General features: G+C 37.8%; 1 protein-coding gene across 5 annotated transcripts in view; it reads left to right on the top strand.

Annotated features, from left to right (window-relative positions):
- The window catches only part of LDAH (lipid droplet associated hydrolase), a 94,159-nt gene that overhangs the window by 48,970 nt on the left and 24,494 nt on the right, over positions 1-20,695 (top strand). For all 5 annotated transcript variants that reach the window (XM_055089057.1, XM_028496563.1, XM_007127303.4 and 2 more), the window contains one exon: positions 14,974-15,208. In XM_055089057.1, coding sequence (XP_054945032.1) covers positions 14,974-15,208 — 235 coding nt within the window. The remainder of the gene's footprint in view (positions 1-14,973; positions 15,209-20,695) is intronic.

Below are 20,695 nucleotides of genomic sequence, written 5' to 3'. Positions count from 1 at the left end.
TCTCTCTCCCTCTCTCTCTCTGAGGAAAGCAAATTTGGGGGGTTTTGCTGTATTCTTGCACTGTCTCTATTCATTCTGAATTTTCTTTTTCACGTTTTACTTATGTTGATCTGTAACAGAAGGTTTCTCAGATGTCTGACATTCCTTTTTATCTATTCACATTTAGGAATGAAGCATTGGAAATCCTAGGAGGTTTGTGTGGGGGAGTGGGTGTTGTCAGCGAGGCAGCTTCACCGCAGGGTCATGGGACAGGGGTCCTGACTTTCTTTTTTGGTGTTCTTTCCCAGTGTCACTATTAGTATGTTCTTTCTCTAGAGCCATTCAGTTTCTCCCCCTAAAGTCTTCAGATCTCCTGCCTGAGAGCAGCATCATCTAAGTGAAACATAAGAGGCTGGTGTTTGCTTGTGAGAGTGTCAGCGTTCGTGTTGGGTTTTCACTGAATCCTCCTTTCCATTGATGGCCCTTTTCCCCAGCCATTCCCTATGCCTGGAGAGCTCACTCCTTCAGCTTCTGTACACAATAAGCCTCCATTCTCGAGGTGCAGCTCTGGAGGAGGAGCTGCTTGGGGGTACTGGATGAGGCAGTCAACATGGAGACCCTGCCCCTTAGCCTGACTTTCATTTATTCAGTTTGCTGTGTCCTTGCACTGTCACTGAGCACCTGGTATGGACTTGAAGGCACCCATGATCAAAACAGGAAAAAAGCCCTGACCTTTCAGAGGTCATAGTCTGCTAAGGGGAGATGGTAATAAACATAAAAATTAATATGTTCAAAGGTGAGACTGCCTTGATAAAAAAATGGAGCAAGATACGGGGATTAGAAGTGCCATGGCTGGGGCATAGAGGGCAGTGGTGGACTGTACTTTATTTTTTAATACTTTATGTGGAAATAACTTAAAACTTACAGAAGAGTTGCAAGAAGAAGAATAGTACATAGAACACCATATACACTTTATCCCGATTTACTGTTGTTAATATTTTACCTCATTTTACCTGTTATTTGCTCTCCCTTTTCAGCCCCCTACTGCTCTCTCTGTGTCTCTCATACATATATATGAGGGGGGTAGGGAGAGTAAGTGTGTGTGTGTGTGTGTGTGTGTGTGTGTGTGTGTGTGTGTACACATACATATAAGTAATATATATATATGTGTGTGTATATATATATATAAAATATTTCTTTCTGAACTACTTGAGAGTAAGTTAAATATATCATGGTCCTTTGAGGTGAATGAATGTTTTTAGTTGGTGGCTAAAATTTGAACTGGTAACAGTATATGATTCCCATTTTCATCATACAGTATTTTCAGATACCATGGGACATTTTTAGTTGATAAATTAGTGACTATCATATTTGTATGTCAAGTGCAACATAATAGTTGGCAGAGATGTTTAAAGGCTCTCGGGAATGCAGGCCAATCCTGTTAGGGAAGGTAGGGCCTCCCCAGGGGCATTTGGCCACTCTCTGAGCTCTGTAGAAGCTGAGGCCTCAGAAGCCCAGTGAGGCAGAGGTAAGACTCAGGAGGTAGTGCGGTGTTGGGCTAAGCCTAGGACTTATCATGGCAGCACCAGGAGGGTTGCTGCCCTCAGGAAGCTGGTGCGTCTGGGTGACAGTGGGAGAGGAAGCACCCCCTTCAGAGACCTGTGAGGGAAAAGATATGTTAAGATATGTACATCTCTGATACATCTTTATTTTTTCCTGAATTGAAAGGAGGACAGATGCTTACCTGTTTCATTATCACAGCTGGTATTACTGTTTATGGACTTTCTTCAGTTATTTGGGCCTAACTTTTTGTTGTGAGTTAACTGCTTTTTTCCCCAAGTTTTAATCTGTATCTCACGGGGTCTTAGCTTCCCTAACTGTTGGATTTGCCTCCTGTCAGATAAAATGGGACATACTTTGCCGTACTTTGTGCCTTCCTTTTGACTTCTGAGAAACTAGGAGTGTTTACTGGGACAGCTTCTGTGGCAGAAATCCCTTGTTGTCTGGTGCTTTGGCCTGCACCCAGTGTGTGTCTCTGCCATGGGCCCTTTCATTGTCTCACTCTCCCTAGTCTGAAACCCTGTGATGGATACCTTTGCCTGGTCTTCGTACAGGTATGAAAGTGGTATTTTAGTGTATGGAACTGAAGCATATACATTTCACAGTGTCTTTCAGCAAAGTTAAACAGGGAAGAATCTTTTTTACTGATTTCCCTGGATAACCGTGAGGTCTGTCATCAGCACTTTGCTTGTGTAGATATTCAATGTTTGTCAAACAGTTTCTCTTTCCATGGTCCTTTTCAAAGGTTCTGAGGTGCCAACTTAAAAAAATTGCAGAACATGAGAGTTGTGAGTTAAGTTTTATTGGGGGCAAAATGAGGACTATAGTCCGGGAAACAGCATCTCAGTTAGCTCTGAGAAACTGCTCCACAGAGGCAGGGGGGAAGGTCAGTATAGATGTGATTTTGGTGACGGGGGAGTCCATGCAATCAGGCACATATTTTTTGCAGAAGGTTCTGCTAGTCTCGTGAAGGTTGCTGCTAGTCACAAGGAGCAGACACCACCATGAAGGATTTTAGTGCTTTTCTAGATCTGAGGAGATACAAGAATTGGGCTCATAAAATCAGCTCCTGAAAATACCTAACTATCTGCAGACCTGTTCTGCCAGTTTTTCCCGGAGCACAGAGCGCCTCATTTCTGCTCTCCACCCTGAGCTCCTTTCAGGGGGTGTTGAAGGTCAGCAGCTGCAGTGGCCATGATTTAATCCTTGTAGAGGTAGATGGCAAGTGCCAGTGGCAAGTGCCAATTTGTAGTTTGACATACGCCACGACGAATAAGAGGTTTCTCGTGCCCATTTTGTATGTTTCTATGGTACTCTTCATTTCCCTTAGCATGGTACCTATCGTGCGTTACTGTAGATACCTCTCGCATTCGACTTTAAGTTCTCTAAAAGCAGAGGCTCTTTCACCATTTTGTCTCCAGCACTCACCACAGCATCTGGTGTATCGTAGGTGCCAATATATCTTTAATGAATGAATACATGAACAAACTAACAAATAATCAATAAACCCAATGAACGACTCTTCCCTCTCAAGTGGCTTAAGCTTTTAAAGACTGGAGTTTCTAACTTAGAAAAGTCCCAACCCCATTGTCAAATAATTCATGTTTCTTGCTTCCTGACTCACAGAGAGTATTCCAGCTCCACGTTTAAGGAATTGCCAAATAACAGTTTTTTGATCAGCAAAGCTATTCTTTCAGATTCTGTGTAGCTTTGCCATTATTAACCAAAAGAAAGCTGATGTTGCCAAAGGCCATAGTAACTACATGAGAATATCAGAGCTGTAGACATGAGGATGGGTTTGTTATTGTCACCATTCGCTGAATTCTGAGGCTACCTGGAAAACACTGTTCAATTTGGAATAACAGTTGCTCTGTAATAGATTGCTGTACTCCAGAGCAGCTTGAGCGTCATCCATTTTCTGTTTGAGTTCTTAGTGATTCTGAATCTGAAAGACTCAAAAGGAAGTAGATAACAAGAGATTTTAAGCTGAGAAGAGCATTTTGCTTTCAAAATAAAATAAATCTGAAGTGTATAAAATGACAGAAGCTTGAGAAGAATGAGTTATAGGAAGATTTTGAAGCTATGTTTCAAATATTTAAGTGTAATCATACGCAAATATCTCTGCAAATATGCAGCATTCCTTGTAATTAGCAACCCTGACATGTAGATTAAATGCATGAAATGGCTTTTTTTTTTTTTTTTTTTTTTTACATTCAGGTAATTAAAGTGTAGAAAAATCTCTGCCCCAGAAGATCTGAGTATAATTCACATGAATGGGAAATGGTAAAAAGTGTCAGTTTCATGAATGCCATCTATCTTAAGCAAAACATATTGAAGTGGCATAATTTTTTTTCAGTATCAATTTTGAAGGATCTTCCTTCTTAGGATTTAACGTTATTTCTGAAGCTGAGTGATTTGAAACACTTGTAAATATTGAAATATTGGGCTTTCTTTAACAATAATGGTAGCAGTTGTTTAAACCACAGGGAATTATGTCACCAAACAATAATTATTATGAAATTCGTTTGTCTGCAAGTATGTCACCAAACAATAATAATCATTAAGAAATTCTTTTGTCTGCAAGTATACGGTGTAATTAATGGTTAATGGCATGGGCTCTGAAGTTACCCTGCCTGGGTCCATACTTCATCTTTGTCACTTAGTAGCTAAACTTCACTTTTCTCATCTATAGAATGGAGAAACTTACTTGATGAGGTTGTTATGCATATTAAATGAGATTATGTATATAAAGTACATCAGCCTAGTTCCTAGAAGATAGTAAGCTATCATTACTACTGTTAATTCTAAGCAGTTCCCTACTGTGGGGCGTATTCCTGTCTTACTAATGTATGAAATTGTTAAGACAGAATATAAGATCTCAAAAAGCAAGCTCTTGATCATTAAAATAGAATGGAATTTGCAGTTTATAAACTGAATACATATGATTAAATAAGCTGAATAGTCTCATCCTAAAGAGAGGAAAACATGGCCTTTTGGGGAGAAGAGATAAACTAAACTAGGATTATTCCTAGGTCTGCGTTTTGATTACTAACAGCTTTATCTTTGAAGCCTGCCTGGTTTATATTGCATGTTCTCTGACATGTCTTAACAATGTTGGCAGTCATACGAAAGGAAAAACTGTGTGCTATGTTTTCAGCTTGTTATAGTAGGGAAGTACCCTGCCATTACTGCAGCAGGTGGGCTCAGCTGATAAGCAAATAGGGAAAGTAGCAGTGATGCCATTCTTCAAAGATGTTGAAGTACTGTTTATCATGGCTTCATTTAGTCATAACATATAGGCATCATTGCTGCACCCCAGAAAAATAAGCTATCTGAACAGTGTAAGTGTATTGAAGATATTTTTTAGATTTTACTCTGTTTAAAAATAAAATGCCTGTTTAATGAAACGGGTTGTACGAAAACCACACCTGAACATCATACTCCTTACTTTATGGCTGTACTTCAAATTGTTTCCTAACTTCCTTTCTGGAAAATGATTAATAATAATAATAAATTCAGGAAAAATAAACATCAAAATACTGTCTCCAATTCCCCAAACGTACCCTGTATAAAAAGTCCCACTGTGCATATTTGCTTTCCCATACTAGTCAAGAAAACATGGTTGTGCTTCATTATCAAAAGTTGACTCAGATTTCAAATGAGAATGTGAAATATATAAAAATGTTTCCTTAGAGTAGAATGAATTGGCCAGCCTAGGAGTTCTTTCTTTAATGAGACAGTCACATAAGAAAACGTTTTGTCATGTACACAGACTTGGAAACTTTCTCTGCACAGCTGTGTTATAAAATTGGGTATACTTCCTTGACCTCAGTGATTTTTTTGCCAGTAGGTGTCTATATGAATAAAAGAAATTTTTATTACTGTTCCTTAGCCTATCATATTTGGACTATAAATTTCATTGAAATTATTGTTATGGTATCTAGGAAAAGTTAAGTTTCACCCAACAGGTAATAATTGTTGCTCTCCAAAGGCAAGAGAGGAAAACCAGTTTCGTCAACTATTAGTTGTGATAAACAATCTTTGGTTTTCTTATATTTTTGAGAGGCAATGATGCCTTCAGAGTACACATTAGAACTTCCTTATTGTTTCAGTACATTCCCATGATTTCAGAGTGCACTTTAATTCTCAATTTATTATTGATATAGATCAACCAAATGTAACCCTGTAGTTCCTCGTGTATTTTTAGAGTTTTTCCTTGGATGCAGTTTTGTTTAACACAGGTCACAGTAATGGATCATTTATACAAAGTAACGGATTGTTTCCTCTTTCTGCCAACTGATTTGATCAGCCTGAAGTTCCTTAGATACTGTGGGTTACATAACTAGTATGGAATCTGTATGGTACATTTTTTAGTATGACAGTAACTGTATTAACCATTTAATCCTTTAGGACATTTTAATAAACACAAAGAAGCCCGTTATTTTGAAGTGAATAAACTTGAGACTAAAATGAGCAATGAGTTACCATACCGGACTCAATTACCAGACTTCTTGGAAAACAGATTATTTTCATTAGTTGATTGTTCTGGTTAACTGTGGATTGGCCAAGAAAAAAAAAGACAAAAAACAAAAACCATTTCTTTCGAACTTTCCCCTTTTAAGTGTTTGTAATGTGTTTTAGCATACTCTCCTGCTTTTATAAGCAGAGTACAGTAGAACATAATTTAGTTTTACTTTCCTGAAGAATTTGTAACACCTGAGAGTCCTAGTTCTGAATATTTTCTCTTATCATCTCTGGTGCCATTATAAATGCAGAAGGTTTGAGAGTTGAATAGTTAATTTCTAGTCAGTGGAGACTGCATTATTCAGTGACATCTGATTTTCCAGGTATCACTTATAGGATATAGTTGAAGAACCTGAAAATAAGCAAAATTACCTTTGTCCTTTCAGAATAAAAAGTTCAGAGAACATATGAGCCCCAAGACTTAGAATGTCTTCTTTGAAGCTTGCTAGTTCCCTTTTATTCATAATTCCAACTAGTTGGTTTCCAAGAAGAAACAGAATTTGGACACCCTCATTGTCAGCACATGCGAATCTGCCTAATGTTCATTATAGCATAGTATTCCATTAAATGAATATATCATAATTTATTAACCAGTCCTAATTATGGACATTCATCTCCAGTCTTTTGCTATTCTAAATAATTCTGTTTTCCAGTTTTCCCAACTGCATTTATTGAACAACTCTATTTTTTTTTTCTCCACTGATACCTTTATCATAAACTTAATTCCCATATATGTTCAGGTCTGTTTCTAGACTCTTTTTTGTACTATTGAGCTGTGTGATCCTTTTCTGATCATACAGTTTTAACTACTGTAGCTTCATAATATGTGTAATGTTTAGTAGAGCTAATCTCCCCTCTTTCTCTTCTTTTTCAGAATTTCTAGGTTTAGTGCCTTTCATTTTCCAGATGAACATTAATATAATTTGTCAAATTTCAAAATAAAGATCATTTTTTTAGTATTTTAATTGGTATTGAATGAACTGAATTGATTAACTTTGTGGGAGAATTTATATCTCTTTTGCAATGGAAGTACAAATGTCCCTTTGGATTTTAAAGTTTTCTTTATATAAGTGTAGTACATTTCTTTTTACAGTGGTATTTAGTTGCGGAGCACAGGCTCCGGACGCGCAAGCTCAGCGGCCATTGCTCACGGGCCCAGCCGCTCCGCGGCATGTGGGATCCTCCCAGACCGGGGCGCGAACACGGTTCCCCTGCATCGGCAGGCGGAGGCGCAACCACTGCGCCACCAGGGAAGCCCCTATTTTTATACATGAGATTTTGTTAATGTTTAAAACATAAGCTGAAAATAATGGTAATTTTACCTTCCCAATATTTCTAACTCTTACTTTTTTAAAAATCTTGTCAAATTTCACTGATATAGTACTTCTAGGACAGTATTAACAATACAATAACCAGAGTAATCCTATTAAGATGGAAGTCAAACATATCACCCCTGTTTTCAAAACCCTTCAAAGGCTTTTCAGTTACTCAGAGTGAAAACCAGAGGCCTATTGGACAGTCCATCGTCTGCTGCCCCTGTGATCACAGCTGCCACAGCCTGAGCTGCTGTCCTCTCACATACTCGGCTCCAACTGTACTTCTTGCTTTTTACTCAAACACCAAATTAGGTTCTGTTTTCTGGCCTTTGCACTTGGTCCTCCCTCTCCCAGAAAAACTCTTTTCCCAGATATCATCAGCCCACTCCATAACTGCCTTTGCACAAATGTCACCTTTCACTGAAGCCTTCTGTAAACACCCTATTTAGAGCTACACCACCACTTCCAGCAATTCCTAGTCTTTTTTCATTATCTTACTTCTTTCCTACCCCACCACAGGACTTGAGATTTACTAGTATTATACATCTCTTAATTACTTATTATTATTTTATTTTTATAATTATTCATTCCTTAGATTGTCATATAATTATTTTAAAATTATTAATCATTTATTGTGACTTACTAACATACATGTTTTATTCATTGTTATATCATTTACTCAATTCTTTATTTAGTATTTACAGTCACTTATGTTTTTATTACTTATATCTTTCTCATGAAAAAAATGGTAAGAAAGAAGAAAAAATGGGGTAAGGAGATACAAAAACTAGAAAGCACAAAATAAGATTTTAGATTTAACTCCAAAATATTGGCATTTTTAAAGTGAAAATGTAGTAAACGTATTAGTCATGTTAGTTAAAAGACACAGACTGTCAGATTAGATAGAGATAATATTCCAACTATCTTCTAAATATAAGGCTACAGAAAGGTAGAAAGTAGAAGGGTGGGAAGGGTGTATCTTGCAAATTCTAACCAAAAGAAAGCTGGTATAGCTATGTTAACATTAAACAAAATAAGCCCTAAGGGAAAAACATTACTAGAGATGAAGAGAGTTCCTTCATAATTATAAAAGGTTTACTCTATCAGGTACTAATAGTCAATAACAGAATAAAAGAGGTAATACCACTACTGGTGGTCCAGAGGTTGAAGTATAATAGCAGGATATTATAAATAACTTCATGTCAATAAATTTGGAAGTTTAAATGAAATGGATAAATCCCTAGAAAAAGATAACATCAAAACAGATTCTCAAGGAGAAATAGCCTGAATGGTCCTAAGCCTTTAAAGAAATTAAATCAATCAATAGTCAAATCTTTCTAAAAATAAAATTCTAGAGATTTCCCTTGGTGGTCCAGTGGTTAGGACTTGGCGCTGTCACTGCTGTGGCCTGGGTTCAATCCCTGGTCAGGGAACTAAGACCCCATAAGCTGTGTGGTGTGGCAAAATCAAAACAAAAAACAAAACAAAAAAAACAAACTTTAGGCTTCACTGGTGAGTTCTGTCAAATATTCAGAGAATAAATCATTGTATTATATTACAAAATCCTCTGAATAATGGGAAAGGAAACCATAGTCTCCAACTCGGTTCTCTCAAACTAACAAAACCTTATATGCAAACCTGGAATAAATAATATAAGAAAAGCAAATTATAGGCCAGGCTTACTCATCGACATGAAAAAGTCCCACACAAAGTATTAGGAAACCAAATATAGTAATACAGTAACATGAGAAGGATGTATCATGACCAAGGTGGGTTTATCCCAAAAATGGAAAGTTAGTTTCACATTAGAAAATCAATTGATAGTTTACCACATTAATAAATGAAAGGAGAAAAATCATACGATCATTTCAATAGGGACAGAAAAGGTATTTTATAAAACTCAGTATCCATATATGGGTTTTATCCATATAAAACTCATATCCGTATCCAATGCAGAGAGCCAAAAATACTCAAGGCATTTTTGAAGAACAAGAAGATGGGGTTTAAGTTACTCTACCAAATATCAAAATATAAAGCTTTAGTAAATAAGACGTGTGCTCTTGGCACAGAGTTAGAAAAGTAGGCCAGTAGGACAGATTATAGAACCCTGGAAAGGACCTATTCACATATACACAGGATTTACAACAGAAATGTCACTGCAGAAAAGCAGGAAAGGGGCAGTCTTTGCAGTTAATAGTGCTGGAACAATTGAGTTTCCATACAGAAAAAAATTAAATTAGACCCATATTTCACACCACACATAAAAATCAGTTTCAGGTAGATTATGAACCAAAAAAAGACAGACTAAGCCATCGAGCTTTTAGAGATATTATTGAAGAACACTGGCTGCCAAGGAGCCTGCAGTGACTGTGAACTGTGGGCGACCTGGCTTTCTTACCGTATCGTGTTCCTATAGCTCCAGGTGGGAGTGACAAACGAGAGCCCAGCTGAGGCTGAGAAGTCAGTTTCTTCATCATTGTCTTTGCTGCCACTGCAGCTGCTAACAAGAAACCTGCTCTTCAGCCTCGAGGGAGAACTCTTCCTGTGGGGTGGGGAAGGGAGCTCCTTCTTAGCCCTTCAGCTGGGAGGCCTCAGCAGGGCAGTGAGAAACCCTGCCTCTCTCAATACCAAAGATTGCTTTATACAAATCCACCCCTGTTTGAAATCTCTCAAGACTTAAGTCCAACAGAACATTGGTAGCACTTACAGGAGTTAAAGGACTCATGATATTAGAATTACGTCAAGAGATAGGGGAAGAAATCTGAATTTGAATGTATAAAAGTCAGTGGTTAATTGTAGTACCACTCCACTTGCTAAAAGATTTTTTATCGTTTCTACCCCTCAGAGTCTTAAAGCGTGCTATTTGGTATCCAAGTGAAATGCCAGATCCCTGAATTAAACTGCTAACATTAGACAATATGATAAACTTTACTTTCTATGTGAGCTCCAGACACCCACCAAAGTGATCATACTTTCGAAAACAGAAGAAGAAAGGCTAATAATTAATGCCATATTGTTTAAGAGTTCTTGTTGATCCACATCATTAGTACTTGGTATTGTTAGAGTTCTTATTTTTTGCCAGTCTGAAGGGTATATTCCATATCTCTAAGAGAGACAGCAGCCCTGTTTGACTTTGAGCCATCGGGAGCAGTCCTGAAGAATATCTTTGGACAGAAAAGGCAAAGGTGAAGCAGTAGCACACCCACTGTATATGGAATACGAGAATACGGAGACCTGTTCAAGAGTCCTGGAGACATCGGGAAGCTATCAGGTTCTTTACTTATGCTTCCCAAGACTGATGGTAACTATAGTTAGGATGCTCATGCTACATACTCTGCTTACCCTGTGTCCTCAACACCATAGTCATCACTGATGAATCAGGAATGCTGTGTCCCTGTGTTATGCTAGAAGGGGAAGAAGAAGGTGACCAAGTATCAAAAGTCCCAGGATCCCGAAGCTGATTTCATTCCTCCTGTGTTTGTGTTCAAATACATTGAGTTAGGGACTTCCCTGGTGGTGCAGTGGTTAAGAATCCACCTGCAGATGCAGGGGACGTGGGTTCGATCCCTGGTCCGGGAAGATCCCACGTGCCACGGAGCAACTAAGCCCGTGCATCAAAACTACTGAGCCTGCGCTCTAGAGCCCATGAGCCACAAGTACTGAAGCCTGCATGCTCTAGGGCCTGCCTGCCACAACTACTGAGCCCCCATGCTGCAACTACTGAAGCCCACGTGCCTAGAGCCCGTGCTTCGCAACAAGAGAAGCCACCACGATGAGAAGCCCACGCACCGCAACAAAGAGTAACCCCCTCTCGCTGCAACTAGAGAAAGCCCATGCACAGCAACGAAGACGCAACGCAGCCAAAAATAAAATAAAAATAAAAGTAAAAAAAAAAAAACAAGACAAATGCATTGAGTTAGAGTTCACACTGAAATTGGCATCCAGGGAGAATGATTCCTTTAACTGACTTTTCTTGTCCAGTCAGACTTCCCAGAGATCCTGTAACCTTTGTGTGAATCTTTATATATAACCTTTGTATAAACCCATTGTAATACAGGCAGCTGGCTCTGACTGGAAGATTCTGGATCATCCCTGACATTCTGGAGCCCACAGTGATCTGCATCACAAGTGCCCATGAATGCCCCATAAAGGGCCCAAAGGCCTTTATTAAGCACAGTCCATGCAGCATCTCCTCTGCTTTGTGCTTGAGAAGATGCCAAGGTGGCAGAAACTCCCATATTCTGGCTGAAACTCAGCATTCATTCAAAAAGCACATTATGAGCACTTTGCCATGTGTCGTTACCAACCCAGCATTTTAAAAATCATCTGAAAAAGCTGTGCCTCCCTGCTCCCCAAGAACATCAAGGCCACAGGGAACAGTACATTCTTACTTATGTGACAGAGGAGGAGATCTAGTGGAGATCAAATTACTGTGACCAAAAAAAAAAAAAAACTAAAATATCTCAGATATTGTTGAGAGAAAAAGAAAAGTCTGCAGGAAATGGCTAAGCACATAGCTGATAGATATGACCAAGGAAGAAAAAGAAGGTATGATTAGAAAGAAGAGTCCTCCACAGTGTCCACCCTCAAATCCCTGTTCTCTATTAGTGAGACAGACATGAAGGCAGAATGACAGGTGTTACCTGATCAACTTTAACATTTGGTCAGTGCCATCAAATAGGTTACTATGAAAAAGGACTGTCAACAGTGGAAGGTAAAAAAGAGACTGAGTCCACGAAACCCCACCTTTACTATCAGGTCCTACCAGGAAAAGTGCATCAAGTTCATCCAGAAGGAAGAATGTAAATACATAAGGGAAATGGCAAATCACTGATGCCTGAAATCAAAGGAACAGACTCACAGCTGAAGTTAAACACAGCCCAAGGCTTAAATCCACATTGTAGAACAGATAAGAGGTAGCATGAAAAAATAATATCTTCTAGAATTTCTTAAACTACAGACAAAGAACAATAACTGTAAGAGAAAAGACTGTTAAATTCAACTGCATCAAACTTAAGAACTTATCTCCATTAGAAAAAATAAAAAAAGAATAAGGGTTGAACAGGCAAGCCAAGAACTGCAACATGACAAAGGACTGGTATCTAAAATAAAAAGCAGCTTCTACAAATCAATAAAAAATAAGTCTAATAGAAAAATGTGAGACTTAAATATTTGCAAAGAATATATAGAAAATGTCCAAAAAGCATATAAAAGCCTTATCAGTCATCAGAGAAACACAAATTAGAGCCACAATGAAATACCTCTAAACACCAGGTTAGTCAATTACAATTATAATTACAAAGTTTGCCAGTACCAAATGTGAGGAAATGTAACAATATGAACCCTCATGTCTGATGGTAGGGGAGTAAATTGGTATAAGTACTTTGAAAAACTATTTGGGAAATTGGGATTGACATGTATACACTAATATGTATAAAATGGATAACTAATAAGAACCTGCTGTATAAAAAAAATAGATAAAATTCAAAAAAAAAATTTGGAACTACCTATTAAAGCTGCATGTGTGCAACCATATGACCCCATATTTCTACTTCGAGGTGATACAGTCAACAGAAATACATGCACACATGCACAAGAGATGTGTGTAAAAATATTATAACAGCATATTTGTAATAACACAAATATCTGTCAGTAAAATAAATTGTGTTATGTTCTTACAGTGGATAACTGTATAGCAAAGATAATGAGCTATTGCTACATGTATCAGCATGGTTGGATGTTATAAACAATGTTGAGTGAAGCAAGTAAAATACAAAAACATACTGCATGATTACATTTATATAAAGTTCATTAACAGGGGTCTTCCCTGGTGGCGCAGTGGTTGAGAGTCCGGCTGCCGACGCAGGGGACGCGGGTTTGTTCCCTGGTCCGGGAGGATCCCACCTGCCGCGGAGCAGCTGGGCCTGTGAGCCATGGCCGCTGAGCTTGCGCGTCCGGAGCCTGTGCTCCGCAACGGGAGAGGCCACAACACTGAGAGGCCCGCGTACCGGGAAAAAAAAAAAAAAAAAAAAAAAGTTCATTAACAGACAAAAATTAACTATGGTATTAAGGGATAGGTATTAGTCTGCTCAAACTGCCATAACAAAATGCCATAGACTGGGTGGCTTAAACAACTGACATTTATTTTCTCACAGTTCTAGAGATTGAGAGTCTAAGATCAGCATGCCAGCATGGTCAGTTTCCAGTGAAACTTCTTCCTGGCTTGTAGATGGCCACCTTCTGTCTGTGTGTACACCAGACCTCTTCTCTGTGTGTTCTTGGGATGAGAGTAAGCTCTCAGGCGTCTGTCCTTATAAGGATACTAATCCTATCCATTAGGGCCCCACTCTTATGACCTTATATAACTGGAATTACCTCTCTCTACATGCAGTCACCTTGGGAGTTAGGGCTTCGTCATATCAATTTGGGGGTGACACAGTTCAGTCTATAGCAGAATGATAAGCATTAATATAAAGCAAAACAAGGAAGTGATTATAGTATTAAGGAATGATAAGTATTGATATAAAGAAAAGTAAGGAAGTCAGGATAGAGATTACCTAAGATGTGAGCAGAGGAAGGGGTTGTGATGGGAAGATGCCATGCTGGCAACGTCTTGTTTCTTGACCCACACAGCTGTTCATTTTATAAATTATTTGTTAAATAGAACATTTATGTTTTATATGCTTTTCTGTATGTTATACTTAACAATTTAGAAGGTTTTTTTAAAAGTAAAATCATGTGTCCATTCTCATTTCCTGTTCTACGATCTGCTAACATTGATGAGCTGTTCCATTTATGTTATCCTATTATAAATATGGATTATACTTAACTATTTTGACTTTTCTGATCCCCATATAAATTATTTTTATATATTAATTTTTTAAATATTAATATGGTAAATAATGGTAAATTTTAAATGTTTTAGCGATGCCCTTTTCGTCTGGTGTACTATTAAAATATATTTCATGATATTCTGATGAATTGAGTTGAAATGATATTTTTGTCCTTAAACATTTTCCCGCATAGGTAGAAATTCCCAGCTTCCTTTGTCCCTGGCCTACACTTTATTGAGGTTGAATCAGTTGCTAAAAATATATTTGGTCCTATTAAAGATTATCTTTGGCTGGTAAGATTAAGGAATAGAGGAGCTTTTCAAAAGTGAACTATCTCCACATATAATCAATAAAAGAAATTCTGACTAGAAATGGAGTCTTTTATGTAGCTTTATTCTCTTTTGGCATCATTAGTCAGTCAAGTTGGTATAACTACTAAAATGGTACATTCATTTCTACTTTTAGCAATGCTTCAAAGGGATTGTGAGTTGCTGTCACAATCAGGAATTTATCTAGGAATCTGATTTCCTCCTCACCCTGAAAGTTAACCCCAGCAACTTAAGGGACATCCTTATATCCTACTCAGGTCACTTGAGGGCTGAGAAGGCAGTGGGTGGTACTTCTTCTCAGTCTGAATAGATTGGTAGCCATATTATAAAACCCAGTCATTTGTGGATACTATATAGAAGAAACAATAAAGCAATGACTTATCCGTTGAGAAAACTTCTTATCACAGTGTTTGTTTTTTTTTTTAATTGTAGGTAATTCGCTCTTTTCTGCTCTTTCCAACAATTGAACGAATGTCTGAGTCACCCAACGGCAAGCTCGCCACTCCACTTTTGTGCTGGCTTCGATATGCTTTCTATGTTCCTGGCTACTTACTACTTAAACCGTGGCCTGAGAAAATCAAGTCCTTGGTGATCAGAATGCTCCTTCGAAGGATGAACCTACAGAGTGAATTTTCGTTTCTGAACATATTGGAACCGTTCTGCCTCAGTAAGCACATTTTAAAATGTATATGTTTATTCTTGTATCAGAAAGTGTTAAGAGAATAATCTCAGACAGTTGGATGAGTATCAAGCAAGGAATTATTTGTTGTATTTTTCTCCCAAAAGTTTAAAACTAGAAATAAAAAGAAAATAGTGAGGGGTATTCTAAATGACAGAAAAGCCTCATCAAGCTTTAATTTTAAACCTTATCCTTCTGATTCTCCACCTAGCTACAGGATGATGAGAAAGAATTCTTCTGTATTGAGTATATATGGAGTCCTTACAGGAATCCAGGGTGTGCCCTGTTAAGCTCAGTGTGTGAACTTTGCAAAAATCAGCCCAAGGAAATCAGGCCTAATATTCCCATAGAGTGAACAGGCTATGATTTTACTTTGCTCTTTAAAAGTTTTTGGAGAAGTTTAAGTTATAAAACTAATAATAAATAATAGTCATGGTAATGTAACACTGGATGCGTTACTGATTATAGTTTCTGAATGTGCCAGGGAATGTTTTTGCTACTTTACTTCTTGGCTTCAAATGTTGTTTTTAAAAGTAATTTATCTGTTTAGTTAATACTAATTTATATATTTACAAATGATTTTAATAATAAAATATGCTACTTAATCCATAAAATGGGATAATAATATCCCATACCTCAAAAGATTATTATAGGATTAAATGTGATAATATATGCAAAGTGTCGATCTAGTATTTTATTTATAATAAGCCTCCAATGAATGATATAACAACAGTTGCAGCAGCAGCAGCTAATAGCTGCTGTTCTAAGCTTTAACCTGTAGTCCTCAGAAGAACTAATAAGGTTTAGGTATTGTTATTGTCCCCATTTTACAGATGAAGATACTGAGGTTCAGAGAAGTTACATGATTTGCCCAAAGTCACACAACTAGTGGGTAGTGTTCAAACTCCAGCAATATGCCACTGTGTTAAGCTTCCTTTTACCATAGCTGCTGCTATTATTGTCTCTTTGCTCCTTTCAGTCATAAAAGCAGGACTCCTGAGTAAAGTTTACCATGCTCACCTACATCGAGTGCCACGAGATCATGTGCATAGTGAATCCAGAAACAAGTCGCAGCCCTGCCTTTAGAATTGTACAGCTACAGATTGTATGGGAAGTGTTTTTCTAAATATGTAGCAAGAAGCAGTCATCACAAATACAAAGTTCAATATATTTTCTGTATTTGTGGATTTTTATGCTCTCCACAACTCTTATTCTTTGTTATAGGCTTAACATAGCAGCAGCAGAAGATGAGATAGGGAGTAGGGAAGCAAGGCTCAGGACAGTCATAAAAATCACCAAACATTGAAGTTGGAGATGTCCCTTGAAGACCTTCTGGTCCAGCCCCTTATTTTTCCCCTCCTAGAAGAGAAAGAAATGGCCTAGTAAGTGAAAATGACACTGACTACAAGTCGGAAACCCTCAACTCTCCTTTTGGTTTTGCCTCAGACTCTCTCTGTGGCCTCAGTTTAGTCCCTTCCCCTCTCTAGTTCTCAGTCATTGATCAAATCAAGAGTTAGACTGGACACATTTGGAAATTGAGATCAAATGGAAATCACTTGAAATTCTGGCAAACATATATAAAACTACTCCACGTATACTTCAAAAAGTCATTACAGTTTACAGGGTTTGTTTTTTTTTTTCCCTTCTTTAATCTTTTTCTTTTTACCCTTAGAAAGGATTTTAAAAAAGCATTCTGTAGTTAAGGAATCCATTTTCCTCCAAGGACTTCTGCTTCCAGGAAGATGAAATAGATGTATTCTTCTCCCTGTTTCTCCTACTAAGTGCTAAAAATCCTGCATATTATATGTAAGACAAATATAAGACTCTGAAAGGCAGAGAAGAAAGCAGACTATGTAGGGACCTTGGGACCCACAGAGCAACACAGTGGTAAGTTCCCTGGCTTTTCTTTTTACCACGTATATCCTAGACTTGGAGTCAGTGACCCAGAAATACCAATGGGTGTGGATTTTTAAAAAGCTCTGAGAAAAGCCTGCACTCTGTAGCCAGAGGACCAGGAAAATGGCAACCTTTCTAAAAGAAACTTTTGGATAATGACTGCCCTAATCTAGCCATGCACCATAGTAAAAACCGTCGCCTTATCCCTACCCAAACCAGCAAAGGCCAAGTGGGAGGCCTGGACTTTACCCCACACCCAACAGTAATGAGGCACCCCTCTTCTTCCTCACTAGGGTGGTGTCCAGAAGAGGCTGATTGGAGAGGCAGGACTTTCACCACTGCCCAGCAGTAATGAGGCCACTACCACCACCACTCCTATGAGATCAGTGGAGATCATGTGGGAAAAGCAATAAGGCAATTCTGCCTCTCCTAGCTGGGATGGTAATAATGGAAGCCTAGTGGGGAGTCAGAATTCCTACCCGTGCCCAGCAATAATGAGGAGCCCCTCCACCCCTTGGTTGTCAATAGAAACCAAATGGAGAACCTGGATTTCTGCCCCACCTGGCAGTAGTGAGGTGGCACTTCTCCTTGCCCACTTCCTTTGCTGAAGAAGTGTCAGGGGAAAAAAAAAAAACAAAAAAACCCACCTAAAATAGAAAGTTTAAATAAGCTCAGGAGTATCATAATATCCCATTGTCCTTGTTTTAGTTAAAAATCACTTGTCGTACCAAAAACCCAGAAAATCTCAATTTGAATGGAAGAAGACAATAAATGCCAACACCAAATGACAGAGATATTATAATTTTCTGACAAAGATTTTAAAGCAGTCATTATAAAAATACTTCAAGGAGCAATTAATAAACATTTATGAAAAAAATGAAAAAATAGAAAGTCTCAGGAAAGAGAAGATTTAAAGAAAAACTGAATGGAAATTTTAGAACTGAAAAATGTAATAACCAAATTAAAAACTCAGTGTTTGAGCTCAACAATAAAATGGAGGGGACAGAGGAAAGAACCAGGGAACATATAACAATAAAAATAGGAACTTCCCAAATTTGGTAAAAGACATAAACCTACAAAATTCAAGAAGCTAGATGAACTCCAAATAAATAAACCCAAAGAAATCCACACCAAGACACATAAACGTTTGAAAACTAAAGCAAGGAAAATATCTTGAAAGCAGCCAGAGAGAAATGATACATATTTATAGAGGAAAATCTATTTGAGTGATGACTACTTTCTCTTCAGAATCTATAGAGGCCAAAAGAAATGGCATATATTTCAAGTGTAAATAGAAAAGAACCATCAATACAGAATTCTATATCCAGCAAATATGTGCTTCAGGAAGGAAGAGAAAATAAAGACACTCTCCAATGAAGGAAAACTAAAGGAATTTGTAACGATCAGACCTATCCTAAAAGAATAGCTATAGGAAGTTCTCTAAACTGAAAATAAATGATCAAAGAAGGAATCTTGAAACATTTAGAAAGGAAAGAACAGAAAGAAAAAATGTGGGTAATTACATTTTCCTTCTCCTCTTGAGATTTCCAAATTATGTTTAACAGTTGAAGCAAAAATTATAACATTGATATGATCTAAGTGTATACAGAAGTATTTAAGGCAATTATATTATAAATAGGGGAGGGTAAAATAACATAAAGGGAAGTAATATACTTCTGTACTTCACTTGAACTGGTAAAATGTCAACACCAGTAAACTGTATTAAGTTACATATATAATGTAATACCTAGAATGACCACTTTAAAATCTATAAAAAGAGACATACTCCAAAACACTATAGGTAAATCAAAATAGAATTCTAAAACATTTAGTAAACAATATAGGAAGGCCAGAGAAAGAACACAGAGAAATAGAAAACAGACAACCTCAGAAAACAAATAATAAAATGGCATACAAGCTCTAACATACCAATAATTACATTAAATGTAAATGGTCAAAATATACCAATTAAAAGAGAAAGATTGACAAAGTGGATTAAAAAACATAACCTAAGTATATGCTGTCTTCAGAAAACTTGGTTAAAATATAATCGTATAGGTAGACTGAAAGTAAAAGAATGGGAAAAGATACATCATGCAAAACATTCATCAAAAGGAACCAGTAATGACTATATTAATATCAGATAAAGTGAACTTCATAGCAAAGAAAATTACCAGGAACAGAGAGTGACAATACATAATAATAATAATGAAAGGTTCAATTTACCAAGGAGTCATAGCAATTCTAAATGTGTATGCACGAAACAAGTGAGCTGCAAAGTATATGAAGCAAAAACTGATAGAACTGAAAGGAGTAATGGGCAAATGCACAATTATAGTTGGACGCTTAAACACCCCTCTCTCAACAATCAGTCGAATAATAGAACAGAAAAAATTAGCAAGGATATAGATAAATTAACAATGGTATCAACCAACAGGATTTCATAGACATTTATAGAACACTCCACCCAAAACATCTGGGTTTCTGATAGGCATTAGATAGGTGCTTTCCTTCTACCTCTTTAGAAATATTTTCTAAACCCAAATCAGCACATGGGATATAAAAAAGTTTTATTTGTTTTTCTATATATATTTAGTGACTATGTAACACATCACATATGACATATGATGTGTTTAATGTTTTTTCATTAAAATGGGTACTTATATAAAGATTTTTTTTTCAATTTTTCTACAGCAGAATTGTAAACACCCTCTTGAAGAAGTAGGCTCCATAAACTGCACTTGAGAGAAAGGAATCTTCCTTTCAGCTGCAGTGATTGACCTCTTACTGAGTCTTCCTGGAGCCCCAAGTGCAGGCATCAAGGAGCAAGACAGTTTGGACATAGGACACATTCCCCTCCCTGACTCAAGGCAACCAGAGCCTTCCAGTTGCATTGTTGTTTGGGGAACCCTGGGATTTCTTTCCCATAGTAGAGTTATATTGTGTGCAAAATAGACTTTTAGACCAGACTAAACACTCAGCCACATTGCTTTATCTCTGTTCCAAACAACCAACTTGCAAACAAACTTTTGGAGCACAGCGCTTATGTTTCTGACATCCTTTCCTTCTCTGATTTTCTGTTCTCTTCCTTCTGGATCTGCCTTTCTGATATCCAAGTAACTAGTACTTCAGTAGTCTCTTTTGTTTCCCCATTACCCACCCTGTCTGTATAACCTTGGGTAGAGAGAAAGGAGGCAAGAATTACCTGTCTTCTTGCTGCTTTGTGTTCTTGGTTTATTCTCTGCATGGGAACTTAGTTCAATCTCCTAGTAGTGATCATAGGCTAACCCTTAAGCAAGCATTGCAGTCATCCTAGCCGGCCTCTTTATACCTCTCGCCTTTGGGTCCCGTGTCACCCCTGCCTCCTCTAGCAACAGCTACCACAGAACCTGCCTTTACCCAGGCTTGCCCTGGCCATCCCGCTAGCTGTTCCCTTGCTTATGACAAATGCGAGAAGGCCCCCGCGGCGAGGGACTGATACTCGTCAGATAAGACCCTGGCCCTTGTGGATGATTCATGCACTCCTCCCGAGCTTACATCCCATGAATGGTGAAGGGTAATTGATATTCAAACCAGTCA

This window comes from Physeter macrocephalus, chromosome 12 (assembly GCF_002837175.3).
Source record: "Physeter macrocephalus isolate SW-GA chromosome 12, ASM283717v5, whole genome shotgun sequence".
NCBI classification, from domain to species: Eukaryota; Metazoa; Chordata; class Mammalia; order Artiodactyla; family Physeteridae; genus Physeter; species Physeter macrocephalus.
Note: the sequence above shows the minus strand (reverse complement) of the source record. Positions and strands in the feature narration are given on the sequence as shown.